The following is a 17248-nucleotide window of genomic DNA, read 5'->3' as shown; positions in this document are numbered from 1 at the left end:
GTGACTGCTCCTGACTTGTATCCTTTATAATAACCTATTAAAAATAAGCAAAGTGCTTCCCTGAATTCTGTGAGCTCCTCTAGCAAATTATTGAATCTGAGGAGGGGGTTGTGGGGACCCCCAATTTTTATCCAGTTGATCAGAAGTACGGTAGGGCCAGATGTGCAGTTGTCACCTGAAGTGAGGGTGGTCTTGTGGGACTGAACCCTTAACCTGTGAATCTGTGCTAACGCCAGGTAGGTAGTGTGAGCATTGAATTGAATTGTAGGACACCCAGTTGGTGTTTGGAGAATTGCTGGGTGTGGAAGAGACTTACACATTTGGTGTCAGAAAGTATGGAAGTATTTGGTGTGTGAAAGTATGGAAAAAAGAGTGTGTATATATGTGTGTGTTTTATTGATATGGGTGTTGCTGTGTTGCCCAGTTTGGGTGCAGTGGCTATTCACAGGGACAATCATAGCACACTGCAGACTCAAACTCCTGGGCTCAAATGATCCTCCTGCCTCCTTCAGCCTCTTGAATAGCTGGGACTATAGGCATGCACCACTCCACCTAGCTTAAAAAAAAAACGGTTTTTAAAATTTTACATGGCTAACAGGTTTGGAGAGTAGTACGGCACGTTGTCCGAGGGTCCTGAAACATCCCTAAATGCCCAAAGTTGGGTAACCACAACAAATAGACAAGAAAGAGCCAGACTTTAAGGTACTCCAGAAATTCTCTGGACCAATCTGATGCCCCAATCACTGAATCATGCAACTCCAGAAGCCCCCAAAACTGGAAACTGAGGTTCCTGACACCCATAACACCATGGCTGGAGAGAATGTGGTTACTGCACTGACCCTAGCCAGAACCCCTTTTACAAGCTTTTAAAGATTTAAAGAAAAAAAAAAAAAGATAAAGAACTGGCAGATGCGTTGTAGCAGATGACAATGGCACCACCTTTTCCCTCAGGCTTTCACACTTTAGGGCTCCCCAGTTTCTCACTGCTGATTCTGCATCTTTTTGCCTGAAAGTGTCTCTGAAGCCTTGGAAAGGTCACTCTGATAGCAGATGGCAGAAGACTGATGGGAGGTGGTGTTAATACCCCAGCTCTCTCCTTTCCTCTCTCCTGAATTCTAAACCATTTCTCAGGATTTCCCTGGGCTTGTGCTCCAGCCTCCCACGGTGGTGGCTGGTTTGATAATGCATTTTTTTGTTGGTTCCCTTCTCTGCTTCTCCTCTCCTGGTATCTTGCTCGTTCCTCCCCGGCCCCAAATTCCAAGTAAACTACCTTCACTGCAGTATTGTCTCAGGATCTGCTTCTGGGGGAGCCTAAACTAAGACATAAATTAATCATGTTAATTAATTTTCAGCCTCCCTGGTCTGAAAGGTAATTAAATGCATGTTTGCATCTCTTTACAAAAGCTTTTGAAAGCAGTGTGCACTAAGCCATTTCACGTTTATGCTTTGCTGCCAAGAAACCGCCAAGAGATGCTCGGGATGGGCAAATGTCAGCCCCCGAGGGCACAACTGCAACTGACAAAACTATTTATTGGCGGAATCCTGGCTGTCAGTCCTGATCTCTGCTGATGATCAGAGGAATTCACTCATTCTGCAAATATTTTCTGAGCGCTGCCTCTCTGCAAGAGGCCCGGGCAGCATTGACCAAACTAAAACAAATAATGTCTGTTTTCTCTGAGATGTAGCTTTCAGATTACTCTATTAAAAAAACACTAATGAATCTGTTCAGAATTAATGTTCAAGTTACTGTTGGGCTAGTGGGAATTCTCAAAGGGGTAAGGGGTGAATAATAATGATCAGGTTTTTTTTCTTTTTCAAACTATGCAGGATTTATTTCTGATAACTATAATGGCCCACCCTTTCCCAAATAAACAATCCCTGCAGTGTGGGGTACACCCCGGGAGTGTTGGGGCAGGAGCAAGTTTGCAAGCTGCTGGCCACTGGGATTTAGCTTTGGGAGCAGAGCCAGGGGAGAAACGTTGCAGCCCAATGCAGAGAAAAGGCTCCTGGACAAAGAGCCAGGAGAGTTGAACTATGGAGCCAGCAACCAGCTACGTGACCTTAGGAAGTCACCTGTGCTCTCTGGGTCTCAGTTTCTTCAACTCTAAAGTGAGGGAATGGGACCAGATGGTCACTGGGGTTCTTAACCATCAACACTCATGAGCCTCTTAGAAAAGAGTCAATGGACCAAAATCAAGTTTATGGTCTGGCTTCACTTTACCTCATGATGCTCCATCTCTCAGAAGATTGGGTGGGGCTTGGGGGCTTCATCTTGTTAAGTTACTAGACACTATTTGCCATTAAAAAAAAAGTGTTTGTTGTGACCTGGCTCAAGGAATTGATGGTTAGAAAGAAAAGAAACAATTAAAAGGGGGGCGGGGGTAGAGAAATAGGGGCATGAGAGCTATTTTCTGGGCTGGAGAACATTTGGGGGGCCCAATGGCGGTGAAGACCCCGCTGGAAGGTTCCCATTGCTATCAGGGCACAGGGGCTGGAGGGAGCATGGCGGAGGGAAGGACGGAAGAGGCGCTCCTGTTTTCCTTTTCCCAGCTTTTACAACTCTTCTGCTTCTCTAACGGGCTGCATGTTGGAATCACCCAGAGAGCTTTACAAAATCACAAAGTCCCTGCCTCCTTTTGATTTAAAAAAATTGGTCTGAGATGGGGCCTGGGCATGGGCATTTTTGAAAGTGCTCTGAAATAATTCTGCTGTGTTGCAGGATTGCGAGTGCCGAATGGCAAACAAGAGCTCAGAGGCAGCCTTTTCTCAAATATCCACCTCATTTCCCCCACTCCTTCACATTTTCCTTTCTCCTCCCTTGTCACCCTCTGCTGCAAAATTCCAGTCATAAATGAGCGAGAGGCGGAGAAGAGAAGAACAAGCTCTATGCATTCTACTTTCTGGCTAATTCCTTTATTATCTATGATGGTTCATAAAAGTGGTTTTTCCTCTGTGAATATAATTCATACCACTTCAGAAAAACTTGAGAAATACTCGAAAACAAAAAAGGCAAAACATCTCAAAGTGTCAGATTGGTGTATCACTCCAAGGCAACCACTAACACCATTAACATGTTAGTCTTTTCTTTTCTTGTTTTTTCTTTCTAACCATTCCATTTCTGCTGAAATTTTAGTCTTTTCTTTCTAATTTTTTCTTGATCCCTGGTTTTTTTGAATTCTTTGCCCTGCTATATATTCCAAGGGTTGGTGAATTGCAGCCCACGGGCCAAATCCAGCTCACCTCCTGTTTTTGTGAATAAAGTTTTATTGGAACACAACTATGCTCATTTATTACCTGTTGTCTATAGCCACTGTCACACTGCAGAGTTTAGTAGCTGCAACAAAAACCATCTGGCCCACAAAGCCTAACATGTTTATTATCTGGCCCTTTACAGAAAAATTTGTTGGCTCCTGGCATGTACCATTCTGTACTCTCTTTTTCTCCTTATGTTACCTTATATCATGACCATTTTCCCATGTTATTATAAATGCTTCATAAACATCATTTCTAGTAATCGCCTGATATTTTGTTGTACAGGGCATAGTTAGGTTGCAGCACAGTCTTTCTCTTATTATTAAAGACTTGTATGTTTTTGCCCCTAGTTTTTTTTTCACATTTATAATGTTTTGGTGCGTATATTTGGACATAAACTATTTATATTTTCAATTATTTTACTAGGATTGTGTCCAGATTATTCAGTTGGTAGACAGAGACATTTTAATACTCTCAATTCATATTTCCAAATCCCTTATTCAAATGCTGCGTACTAGTTTCTGCTCTTCAATAACACAGTACAGAACCTACTTCTCCACATACTTGCCAGCGTTGATATACCATTTTAAACATTTTCTGCTTTTAGACAGGTAAATAAAAGCTATTATTTTAATTTGTGTTTCTTCTGCATCTAGTGAGACTGAACTTGTTACTAAACAGTTGCATTTCTTCTTGTGTGTTTACTATTCCATCTTTGCTTGGCCTCCTTCTGCAGAGGGCAGAGTGGAGGATGCTTGTCCTGCCTCTCACCTTAGCTTGCAGCAAGGCTCCTGCCTCCAGCCGGTTCTTTTCGACGTCTTTCTCCCACTGAATTCTGATCGTCTCAAGGATGTCATCCAGACCAGTGCCAATGGGGACATCCATTTGTTCCAGCTCAGACCCTGCCAACTGTTTGTACAGCACCTTCACATCCTGAAAACGACAACATACAACTGAGGTGAGTACAGGGGAGAAAGAAATGACACAGAATTCTAGCCAGCAGAAGTCCAGCTCTGTGGGCAATATTTTCGTTGCTTGTCATTCTGCAACTGCCAAACATGGGGCTTCACAGAGAATGGCAAAGTCCCCGATCTTCTTCCCAGTATAGGGACCATATTCTCTTTTCCTAAGGATGAATTTTTTAAGTTCTCCACAAGCCCAGGCCCAAAGCAAAAATCGAAATAAATAACTAACTAAATAAAAACAAAAAATAAGCAATGACAGCAAGATGAATTTAGGCATAAAGCCAGACTAGGCTGAAAGAGATTTAAAGATAACTTTGGAGTGTCTAAAGGGTTACTGTTGGAGAATAGTCTTAAATGACTGAGCTAAGAAAAGCAAGAAGTAGACTTATGGTTGCTGATTAGCTTAAGGTTGAACACAAAGCAGAACTTCTTGTTGGACACAAAGCAGACCAGCTCAGGCTGGTCTCGAACTCCTGACCTTGAGCGACCCACCCGCCTCAGCCTCCCAGAATGCCAGGATTACAGGCGTGAGCCACCACGCCCGGCCAAGGCAGAACTTCTTGAAGTGAGCATTGTTAAGTGAGTTTTGACTCTTTCAACAGGAAGCAGCTTAGATCTTGGATCAGACAGTGATATGTGGGGGGTGGTTTAGAATCACACAGTCCTGCGGAGAACTGGACTCCATAACTGTTAGGGTCCCCTTCAGTCCTGTCACTCGATGATCTGAGCTAATTCATTAATGAGTGTGTGTAAACCACAGCTTGGATGTACCCTCAGAGTTATTTTGTTCGTACTATACAGTGTTGAAAATAATATCTGACACAGAATGCTTTGAGGAGGGCTTCCTCCCTCCACTCCCTCCTTCCACCACCTGCTAGTGCTTAGACCTGCTGCCTTCCCCAATTCCTGTACCAGACTGGTCCCTGAAGCTATTTGAGTTTGAGACTGCTGGGTCGACCTGACCCACTGCCAGGATTGGAAGGTATTTTACAGGCATTTTCCCAGCAGCCCTGGACAAGCAACGTCGAGAGGCTGAGATGAGCTGCTATCACCATGTTCTGAAGCACAGGTGACAGGTGAGTGGCCAACCTGGCAACCCTAGCCTCCACCTACCTCTTCATAGTTCCTCGACAGAGAGCCAAGCTCTTCTTTCAGACTTTCTATTTGACCCTCCAGATCCATTTTTGTCAAAGTAGCTTCATCAATGACTTTATACAGAGAGTTAATTTCCTCTTCTGCTGCCTTTCGAAATGGCTGCTCATTTTCAAATCTGCAGATAAAGGATCTTAATCAGCATAACTGAAAAAAATCAGATTACAAATGTTACCAATGGGCCAATTATCTGATGGTTAGACAATGAATAGTGAAAGTCACTGTTCCAATAGCTTTGAGGGCACTGTTAATGCAGTTGTCACATGTTGATTTATTAAAATGAAAGCGATTGCTGCCAACCTCTGATAACCTGGCTTCATGGCGTGCCAGCCGCAGGGAGCATTTGAAGCATAGAGCTCTAGGGAAGTCTCCTCCAGGAGTGCAGATGCAGGCAGGGGAGGCCAGCATCTACATGGCTATCCTGAATTGTCCTCCTTTTCACAGGACGATCCTTTAACAAACATGACTGAGAACCTGCTAAGTACCAGGCTGGGAATCCCAGAATGAGGAATGTGGTTTCTACCTCCAAACAGCCAGTGTGAAATTCCAGGACAGTGGCTGCAAACCCAAATGCCTTCAGGGGCTGAGTAGGGAATGTAGAGGAGGGACTATCAGAGGTGAGAACGCCTGGCTGCACATTAAGACCCCTAAGTAAGGTTTAAAATTGCTGAAGCGCCGGCCCCAAGGGACTCTGATTTAATTAGTGTGTAGGGCTTGTGCACTGGCAATTTTAAGTGCCCGGGTAATTCTAATATGCAGGATTGAGAACCATTGCTCTAAACTAGTCTTTCTCAAAATAGAGTCCTAGGACTAGCGGGATCAGAATCCGTGGGAACTTGTTAGAAGTAGAAATTTTGAGCCCCACTCCAGACCTATGGAATCAGAAACTCTGAGGGTGGGGCACAGGCACAGCAGTCTGTTTCTGTAAGGCCCTGGGGTGATCTGGACTGCACACTAGAGTTTGAGAATCCCTGCTCTACACCAAGTGACCCTGGGAAAAATCTTGGAGCTCTTGGGGCCTCGTTTGTGTCTACAAGGAGGGGTTTGAGCCAGACGATCAAGGCTCTGGATTCCCCATGAGGTTGGAGGTGAGTGAGGCGGACTCCAAGACAGCATTATCTGCATTGCCCAGGAGTGTAGGCGTGTGGAGGGACTGTCCCCTCTGCTGTAGAGCATTACCTCTCTTTAAAGTCATCCGCACCCGCCTGGATAGTCTCCATCTGCAGCATGAGCCGGGCATTTTCCAAGACTGCCTCGCCCACCTAGAGCCGTCACACATACCAAAGGAGACAAGGTCACTGGGAACGTCATGGTCACTTACCACTGCAACTTCTGTTGGGCACAGAGGCTCTGCGGAACTCACAGAACCTTTCTTATGGCAAATATATATATATTTTCAAGATGAGGTCTCACTATGTTGCCCAGGCTGGTCTCAAACTCCTGGCCTCAAGCGATCCTCCTGCCTCAGCCTCCTGAGTAGCTGGGATTGCAGGTGCAGGCCATGATACTCAGCCTCGATAACAAATATTTTTAGAATTAAATTGTCCATTTCCAAAAACGTGGTGGTGGAGGGAGATAAACAATAAGGCATAAAATCTAGATATCTTGTAAAAGTTTTTTAGAGTTGGATATTTGGGGCACAAAGATTATTCACAGGCAGACTTGTTCACTGCCTCAGTCATAGTGATGACCTTTCAAGTATCCAGGGAAGTGTTCTGGCTCCTTCAAATGAAGTTTCACTGGCTTTCTTGGCAGTGCTTGACATTTTCTGGTCACGGATGCCTTTGAGAAGCTGATGAAATATCTAGGTTCGTGCTGTCCAGCAGAACTCCCTGTGATGATGGAAATGTTCTGTATCTGCACTGTCCAACATGGTGGCCACATGTGGCTGCTGAGCACTTAGTGTGGCAAAGGTGACTGAGGAACTCAAAATTTAATTTTATTTACATTTGATTTAAATTTAAATAGCTGCACGTGGCTAGTGGCTACTGTATCAGACAGCGTGGCTCTAGAATTTGGTCCACACTCAAAACATACGTGCGAACATAAACCTTGTGCAAATAGTTCGGGGTTTCATGGAGCCTTGAAGAGCAGTGTTTCAAACTTGGCTCTCGAACCCCTCAGGATCCCCCATGGGTGGTGGTTGGGGGTTTCTCTCCTTAACCTGAGAAACTCCTTGATGGTATATAGCTACATGGTGGGATGATGGCTTTGGTGGGGAAACCCAGGGAACACCTGGGTAGAGCCAAATCCCAGCTGCCCAGCTGCGGAGGAGGAAGTGACTGCGCTCTGCCCTGGTTGCAGTGTGGCTGTCTGACTTGTTTCACTTCACTGACTTTCCCACTAGCAAAGCCGATCTTTCCCCAGCCTGGCCCTGGGGCACCCTGGGAGCACTGTCTCTCCCAGCTCTCACTCCTGTCTCTGACCCCTGTGCCTGCAACTCGTTCACAGTCAAGAACAAAAGGACTGACAAAAGCTTAAAACAGTGGTTTGCAATCTTCTTTTAAAGTACCAGTCCTCCTCCCCAAATTAAAACCTACAGAAAAACCACGTTTATACACACACACACACATACACACACACACACACACACACATACACACACACAGAGTTGTCCCTTGGCTCCAGGACACCCCTGCAGATAACCAAATCCACAGATGCTCAAGTCCCTTACATAAAATGGTGTAGTATTTACATACAACATATGCACATCCGTCCACATACTTTAAATCAGCTCTAGGTTACTTATAATACCTAATACAATGTAAAAGCTTACAAACAGTTGTTATTTATAATACTATATTGTTTAGGAAATAATGACAAGGAAAAAAGTCTGTATGTGTTTAGTACAGACACAAACATCCATTTTTTAAAAAATATTTCTGATCTGTGGTTGATTGAACCCACACACACGGAACCCGTGGATGCCGAGGGCGACTGCTTTATACCAGCGTTCTCAAAGCACAGGCCGGGGCCAGCAGCAGCAGCGTCACCTAGGAACTTGTGCAAAATGCAAACTCTGAGACCCTATTTCAGATGTACAAATCAGAGTCTCTGGAAGGGGGTCCCAACAATTTGTTTCAACAGACGCTCCAGGGGCTTCCAATGCACATTCAACCTTAGAACCATGTTACACACACCTGCCTCCAGGCCTAGCCAGCTGCCTCCCGCCCCGCAGCCGGAGTCCTCTGTGCCCTTGCTCAGGTGTTGCCTGCATCGAGAACACTGTTTTACCCCCTCACACCTCAGGCCTTGCTGCCTGAGAAATCCTTCTCCACTTTAATGCTCGTCTCAAACGTGGCTCCCTCCAGGAGGCTTTTCTATTCATTCACTCATTCATTCTTGCCCTCATTTCTTCAGCACATGATTATGTGCATGAGTATGTGATTATCCCTGTTTGCCTTATGCCAGGCTCTGTCCTGGTTGTTGGGGAACTGGCAGGCACTGCAGGAGATGAGGTTAAAAAGGCAGGCAAAGGCCGTGAAGGGAAGGCCTTGGAGACAATGAGAAGGAGGCGAGAGTGACTAGAAGCCACTGAAAGGTTCTGAGCAGGGTACGGGTGTGATCTGTGTATTACGAAGACCCCCCTGACTACTGTGGGAAGGGAGGATCATAGGAGGCAGGAGAGGATGCCAAGGGACCAGCCAGGAGGCTCTTGTAGTGGTCCGGAGAGTCCATCTGATTAATGGTGGTGGCTTTGACTAACCATGTGGCTGTAGAGAAGCAGACTGGTCTGTGACGTATCTGGGGGATGGAGTAGTTGTGGGGAGAGTGAGGGAAAGGACTCAGGGACAGCCCCAAGGTTTTTAGCCTGAGCTGCTGCATGCATGGCAGGGCCTTTTGTGATTTTCTTCCTCCCTTCTTGGGTCCTTCCTGTCTGATCACACCCACCGCTGTGGCGCATCCTCCCTATCTCACCACAGTTAGCATAAACGCTTTGTAGACAGTGACAGTGTTTTCTGATTCTTGAACCTAGCTCCTCCACCCGCCAGCTTGGGCTGGTCACTTAGAGTAAGTAACTCTAAGATTTGGTTTCCTCACCCATAAAATGAGGATGACAATGCACCCTTCCTCCTAGGGCAGTTGTGAGAATTAAATGAACCAACGTATGTAAAACACTCAGTAGACTGCCTGGCACAGAGTGAGGATGCCATGAACGGTTGCCATTATTATTATTGTTATTTGTCTTTGTACAAAGCAACTGTTCAATGACTGTTGAATGAATTTGATGGGTCTGTGCAGTCTGGCACGGATCCTGCTCCACTTTTTCTGAATGCACAGGCAGTTGAATGAAGACTTCCATCTAGTGGTTTGATGTATATATTGTTTTCTTTCTGTTTTTCCTGTCCATGGTCATTTGAAAAGGCCTGGTCATTTGTGCTATGAGGATGAGGATTTCATCCCCTCCTATTTCTGTCTTCATGGTGGATGCAGTTGTCAAATGAAGTGAGCCGGTGGTGGCGGATGAGAGATTGACTATCGCTGCGTTTAGAAAAAGGCAAAGACAAGCAGCATTCGAAAAAAGGTTATCATTTGGGCCCAGGGGTACAATTAATGCTTTGTTTGAAGTTAAAGATATTGGCATCCCAGCAGCTAGAGCTGCAGGCCAGGGGAGGAGGTGGGCATGCCTGGGCTCCTGGGAAATTAAACTCAGCTGGTGCAGTGGCAAGATGTGATATTCCCTTGGAAACCCTTCCCATATTTATGTGACTTTCAAGGTTAGGATGGATGCTCAGCATAACTTGCTTCTAGCAATAAATGAAAAGGAATAATTATCTTTCCCCAGCACCCCAGTGACACTGCTCTTACTAAGGTGGCGAAGACCACTTTATCACCAAGTTCAGCAGATGCATCTCTGTGCTCATCTCCACCTGCCGGTTGCATTTGTCCCAGAAAATGTACTTTTCTCTCTCAGCTTCCATGACACCACTCTCTCCTGCACTTCCCCTACTTCATGGACCATTCTTTCTCACCAATCTCTCCTTCACTAGGTCTTTCTTCCTTATCCGACCTCTATGTATTTCTCAGGATTGGGTTTTGGGACTTCTTTTTATCCCTAAGTGATCTGAGCTATTCACATAGGTTTAAATACCATCGTATGTGCTAACGACTTCCACGTTTATATCTCCAGCTCAGAACATTTCTCTCAGTTTCAGACTTGCATAACCATTCTCCCCTAGAGGTCTTCACTTGGCTGTTTCTCAGACATCTCAAACTTAACATGCCCCCAAATGGAAATCTAGATTTTTTTCCCCTCAAATCCTCCCTTTCCCCACCTCCCTTTTAATCTTCTTCATCTCTATCAACAACCCCAACACCTACCCAGAAACCAGGGGGTCGTCTTGACCTCTCACTCTCATCTGCCACACCTAATGCAGCACTGAGGCTAGTCAATTCTACCCCATGATGTATCTCAGATCTGCCTACTTCTCTCTATCTCTCCTGATGCAAGTCACCATCATGCTGTCCTTAACCATGGCAACATCCTTCTAACTCCCTGATCTGTCCTTCCCCCCTCTAACGCATCCTATATCCTGCTTCCAGAGTGATCTTCTTAAACTCTTAAAATAGATCATGTCACAGATTAAATTGAATTAAAACTCTTCAGAGGTGTCTCTTAGAATGAAACTCAAACCTCTGACAGTGGCCTTCAAGTCCCTGCATGCTTGTCACTCTTCCATTGCTCACCAGGCTCCAGCTGTGAGTGTCGCTGGTCTTTCCGGACCACACCAGTCTATCTCTCTCCTGCCTCGAGGCCCTAGCACAAGCCGACTTCTCTGCCTGGCCCACTGCTCCCCTCTTCTCTGCATGGGTAGCTCCCTTGTCCTGATGGCCTTACCTCTGCCCCTCTCTGCCTGGTTGGCTTTCTTTAAAACACCACAGCTTATAAGTATTATCCATTTTTATTTATTGGTTTATTAATTATTTTCTCTGTATTTGCCACTCGAATATAACCTACTTGAGGCAGGCACTTCCTTTCTGTCCTGTTTGCTGTTCCACCCCTCGCACAGTGTCTGGTACAGTAGGTATCGGTTGGATTAATGAGCCCAGCAATAGCGCTGCCTGTTTGTGGAGATCCGAAGCAGGGAAGTCCTGGTTCCTACCGTCAGGGGACACCCGGGTTCTTACCTAATTCCAACCTGAGAATCACCTTCGACACTTCCCTCTCCCTCATCTCCAAGTCAAAAAACTATCAGTTCCCCATAAATGTGCCCCAAATCCATTTCCACTTCATTATCCAGCTTTGTTCAGGCCCTAATTATTGTCTCTTTTCTGGTTTAACCTGCTAATTGTTACCTGGGAACCAAATATAAGAAGCCCAAGCACAGGGAGTTCAGATTATATCTGAAAGTGAACTTAGGAGAAATGTCATCAAGTGATGGAGCAGTTCAGCCATCTCTGGAGCAGGTCACCCCCAAGCACAGTAAGGAGAATGAGGGACAGCTGAGGGCGAAGGTTGGGTCTCACCCTGGAAGGCCAGAACAATGGCCATTCCCGAGTCTGAGCTGCAAATAAGCCTTGACCTCACCATTAGACTGTGCTCTGGCTGAAGAAAGAATGCCTTTGTAGAAGGGTCGGATGAGCACGGAGTGAGAAGCTGGAACTGGCGGGTGGTGTTTATTTGCCATTGTTGGGCAAACAAGAACACCTTGGTCCCTAGAAGTCGTCCTCTGTCATGATGAGGACAAAGTTCCTTAGTCCCCAATTTCCCTGGAAGCCTCTCTGCCTCTCCAAGTTCTGGTTCTGGGCTCACCTGGCATTCTGCCTCCAGCTACCTTAGAAACAGGAGGGCTTGCTTTGGACAGCAGTCTCAGTGCTAGACAGCAAAGAGGTTTAACCACCACCATACATTTATAACATAGTCCTGCTTGTATATATCAGAAGAGTTTGACTGCTGTGAGATAGCCCTTCAGGGCTTAATTTTCTCCAGATGCCCCAATAAAATCTAAGTTGTGAGCACCAGGCACATCAAGATACAGTGACCCTGGGGGCTCTGCTTGGACAGCCAGCCCATCTCCCTCTATGACAGCTCTCTCTCAATCTCTCTTCCTCTCTCTACTTTCCAACCTCCCATTCTCCCCCTTTCAACTGGAATATTAAGATGCAGATTTGAATTCATGTTTTATTTAGAAACGTGCTCCTGAATAAACCCTGCCATATCCTCTGCATCCTATGAACTCTTTAGTCTCATATATGAGGCCACTCACAATCTGAGCCTTGCTCCTCAGTCTAGTTTTATCTCTTCCTCACTCTCCCTCCATGAGCTGAATAATTTTTCTGAACAGACTCAGGTCTTTCCAGCTTCCATACCTTGACTAATGCTGCTACATCTGCATGTCAAGACCTAACCACACCACCCCACCTCCATACTCTCCTTTGCCAGGCGAACTCCTATCCATCCTTCAAAACCTGGCTCAGGCTGCACTGGGCATTCTCTGTACTCTTCCGTAGCCCCTGTGAGTATTTTCAATCTCTGCAATTATCATGCTGTATGTTATGATCTTTTCCTGTCTTTCTCCACCACTGACCTGTGTGTCCCTTAGGTCAGGAACAGTCTCTCATTTCTGCCTCCTCAGCACCCAGTTCAGTGCCTGGCACATAGGTTCTCAATAAATATTTGTTTATTTGTTTATTTATTTGAAGAGATGGAGTCTCGCTATGTTGTTCAGGCTGTTCTCGAACTCCTGACCTTAAGCGATCCTCCTGTATCAGTCTCCCAAAGTGCTGGGATTACAGGCTTGAGCCACCACACCCGGCAACAAATATTTGCTAACTGAGTAGATGAAGCCAGCTAGCTGAGGAAAGAAAATTAACACAAAACAGCAAACATATAAGGCAGAACATAATTAGAGGTATAAAATTAAATATAAGATGCCTAAAAAACAGAACTCAAATTTTAGAGCTAAATCTTCTTTATAAAACCCCAAATAGAAGCAACCAAATAAATCAAACCCAAACATTGTTTAAAGCACTGACTACGTGCCCTGGTAAGCCCTTCACAGGCACGAGCTCGTTTAATCCCGGTGCCCAAGGCGAGTAGTCATACAAAATGGGCCACATCGGTTGTTTCCATCATACAATGAGGAAACCGAGGCCCAGAGATTTTAAGTAACTTGCCCGTAGTACTAAGTGGCCTAGCTAGAACTTAACTCACACCTGTCTGACTTCATAAACCATGTTCTTTTTCTTTTTTTTATGAAAGAACTTTTTATTATGGGAAATTTCAACTATATATAACTACACATAAAGGTAGAGAGAGATCAGAATAATGATTTCCTCCCTCCCTCCACTTCCACAATTGAAATCTCCCAGCTCATTTTAAAAAATCTCTACTCCCACCAACTTCTATTCCCATCTTGGAGATTATTATGCACACATCATTTGAAATATCTGTAAATATTTCAGTAGTCCTTGTCCTATTTTATAGTGCTTGCATTTTAATTTAAAATTTATCAGAGGGATACATATACTTGATTTAAAAAGTTAAACAGTCCTGAGGACCTTATAAAGAAAAACATCTTCCTCTGCCCCGCATCTTCCTAGTCCCACATCCTACTCTCAGCAGTTTCATCTCTTCTTTTGCCCAGAGCCTGCCCCTCTATTTCTACATATTTCTTCATTGCTTGAGCTATCAGCCACAGACATCATTTACTGACTTCCCGGCCGACGAATGAAGATTTAGCTCACTCACACTCCACCTCCCTTTTCCTTTATTGGCTATCTTGATCACATTAAATAATAATTCTCTATTTCTTGTATCAATTATAGACAGTTTCTTTCTCACATACTCTATCTTATAATCACAGATGTTTTATTTTCTAGGGTCAGAAGGGAAGACAAAAAAACAGTTTAATTACTAAACTGCTCTACTGATGCCTGTGTGCAATATAGGTCCTTTCTGCTAAGAATTATGATGTAGGTGCCCCTGGTCGTCTGAAGCTGTGGGCAGATAGCCAAGTCGTTGTCGTACTTCCCAGCTGAGCATCCGTGGGCCTGAGGAACGACGCCAGCTCTCTGGTTACTCCTCGTAGTGCTTCCTCTCCAGGGCAGGCCTGCAGAGCCTTACCCTTGTGTATGAATCATGGTTCTAACGTTAAATAGCTCAGTTTCTTCTCTTGTAAAATGGGGCAGCTTTATCCTGATAGCACCAGGTGCATAGTAAGCCAAACAAGTCAAACCCGAACATTTTTTCAGTACTTACTATGTATTGTGCCATGGTAATTCCTTCATAGATATTTGTTGAATGAATGAATAAGTGATATATGTTTACAGAGCCAAATACATGAAACAATGAGAAATCGATTCACAAACATCAGGTAAGCAAACATTTAAAAGGCTGACTGTACCAAGGGAGGGGAGGACATGAAGAAAACAGAGCTCTCCTACATGGTTTCTGGGAAGGTTGATCTGTACAGCTGATTTGGAGAGGAATTTGGCAATGTTGTATAAAAGCTGATGGTGGGCACAGCCCATTTGATTCCTATGTATTGACCTACAGCAGGGTTGGAAACTTTTTCTATCAAGGGACAGATAGGAAATATTTTAGGCTTTGTGGGCTGTATAGTCTTTGTTGCAACTACACAACTCTCACCTTATAGTGCAAAAACAGAGTGGGATTTGACCTGCTTAGAGTTTGCTCACACCTGACCTAGAGAAGCTCTCCCATATGTGCATACATGAGAAAGTTTATGCCCCCTCTTGTTTGTAATAGAAAAAATTGGAAGCCTATCAACAGAAAAATTCATAACCTATGGTATATACAAGGGGTCTCCAAAAAGTTCATGGAAAATGCATATTATGAAAAAACTATGCATGCATTTCAAAATGTTTTTGCACCAAAATAAACTTGTACGATCTTGTTGTAACATGTCTGAACAGGATCTAGTGTGAGGCACTAAGAAGGATAAGACATCAGCTTGAAAAGAGCTCCTATTGGAGTAAAATGAATTCCACTAAAATTGAGGCAAGAACAAACATCAAATTTATGGTGAAGCTTGGGTGGAAGAATGGTGAAATCACTGATGCTTTATAAGAAGTTTATAGGGACAATGCCCCAAAGAAATCACCAGTTTACAAATGCATGACTCATCCTAAGAAGGGATATGATGCTGAGAAGCCTGCAGCCACAGGTCATCCACATCGATTTGTGAAGAAAAAATTTATCTTGTTCATGCTCTAACTGAAGAAAACCAGTAATTACAGAAGGAACAAGAGCTAGCACCATAGACATCTCAATTGGTTCAGTTTACACAATTCCAACTAACAATTAAAGTTGAGCAAAGTTTCCACTCAATGGGTGTCAAAACCATTGTGCCCAGATCAGCTACAGACAAGAGCAGAGCTTTCAATGTAGGTTGTTAACAAGTGGGATCAAGATCCTGAAGCATTTCTTTGAAGAGTCATAACAGGAAATGAAACACGATTTTACCCATATGATCCTGAAGACAAAGCACAACCAAAGCAATGGCTACCAAGAGGTGGAAGTGGCCCCGTCAAAGCAAAATCTGACCAGGCAAGGGCAAAGGTCATGGCAATAGTTTTTTGGGGATGCTCAAGGCATTTTGCTTGTTGACTTTCTGGAGGGCGAAAGAATGATAACATCTGCTTATCATGAGAGCGTTTTAAGAAAGTTAGCCAAAGATTTAGCATAAAAATGCCTAGGAAATCTTCACCAGAGAGTCCTTCTCCACCACAACAATTCCTCTCAAACAGGGCAGTTTTGCAAGAGTTTCGATGGGAAGTCATTAGGCATCCACCTCACAGTCCTGATTTGGCTCCTTCCGACCTCTTTTTGTTTCCTAATCTTCAAAAATCTTTAAAGGGTGCTCATTTTTCTTCAGTTAATAATGTAAAAAAGACTGCATCGAAATGGTTAAATTCCCAGAACCCTCAGTTCTTTAGGGATGGACTAAATGGTGGGTTATCATTGCTTCCGAAAGTGTCTTGAACTTGATGGAGCTTATGTTGAGAAATAAAGTTTTCGTTTTTTATTTTCTACCTTGTAATTCTATTTTTCCACAAACTTTTTAAAAGTCCCTTTGTGTACAATAAAATGCTACATTTATCAACATAGATAAGTCTCAAAACACAAGAGTGGAGAAAGCAAGTTGCAGAAGAAAACAGTATGTGGTGGTTAATTTTATGTGTCAATTTGGCTGGGCCATCTTGTTTGCTGGGATATTTGGCCAAATGTTTTGAATGTTTCTGTGAAGGTGTTTTTGGATGAGATTAACATTTACATCAGTGGACTTTGAGTAAAGTAGATGGCCCTCCATAGTGCGGGTGGGTCTCATCCAATCAGCTGCAGGATTTAATAGAACAAAGACTGAGGTCTCCTGGAAAAAGTGGGATTCTGCCAGCAGACGGCCTTCGGGCTTGAACCGCAGCTTCAGCTCTTCCCTGGGCCTCCAACCTGCCAACACCTTGATCTTGGATTGCTAGGCTTCATAGTTGTGTGAGCTGATTCCCTAAAATAAATCCCTCTCTCTGTACACATTTTATGGGTTCTGTTTCTCTGGAGAACACTGACTAATACACAGTATAATACAATTTCATATGAAATTTAAAATCGTGCAAAATAGTCCTATGAAGGGTTTATATACATAGTATGTATGTATATAATACATAGTAAAACTGGAGCAACGTTCATGGGAATGGTAAGCACCAAATGTAGGGCAGCCGTGACCTCTGGGAGGGAAATTGAATCAGGGTGGAGCACAAAGGGGTTTCAACTGCACGTAAAAATCTTTGACTTCATGTCAAAAAAGTCTGTAACAAATAACATTAAGTGTCAACAATGCTGAGTGTTGGGTATCTTTTGTATGCGTTCAAAGCATTTCATAATTAAGAAAAAAAATGAGGTGGCATAAACAAAATCG

The 17248-nt window shown here is 44.1% G+C and overlaps 1 protein-coding gene across 1 annotated transcript in view; it reads right to left on the bottom strand.

Annotated features, from left to right (window-relative positions):
- Nucleotides 1-2143: 2143 nt before the first annotated feature.
- The window catches only part of BFSP2 (beaded filament structural protein 2, phakinin), a 37062-nt gene continuing 21957 nt past the window's right edge, over nucleotides 2144-17248 (bottom strand). The window contains exons 2-5 of the mRNA XM_012663349.1: nucleotides 6549-6631; nucleotides 5331-5487; nucleotides 3958-4185; nucleotides 2144-2167 (exon numbers count right to left, since the gene is read on the bottom strand). Coding sequence (XP_012518803.1) covers nucleotides 2144-2167; nucleotides 3958-4185; nucleotides 5331-5487; nucleotides 6549-6631 — 492 coding nt within the window. The remainder of the gene's footprint in view (nucleotides 2168-3957; nucleotides 4186-5330; nucleotides 5488-6548; nucleotides 6632-17248) is intronic.

Source organism: Propithecus coquereli, unplaced genomic scaffold, assembly GCF_000956105.1.
Source record: "Propithecus coquereli isolate 6110/MARCELLA unplaced genomic scaffold, Pcoq_1.0 Scaffold12, whole genome shotgun sequence".
Classification (NCBI taxonomy): domain Eukaryota; kingdom Metazoa; phylum Chordata; class Mammalia; order Primates; family Indriidae; genus Propithecus; species Propithecus coquereli.
This window is presented reverse-complemented; position numbering and strand designations above follow the sequence as displayed.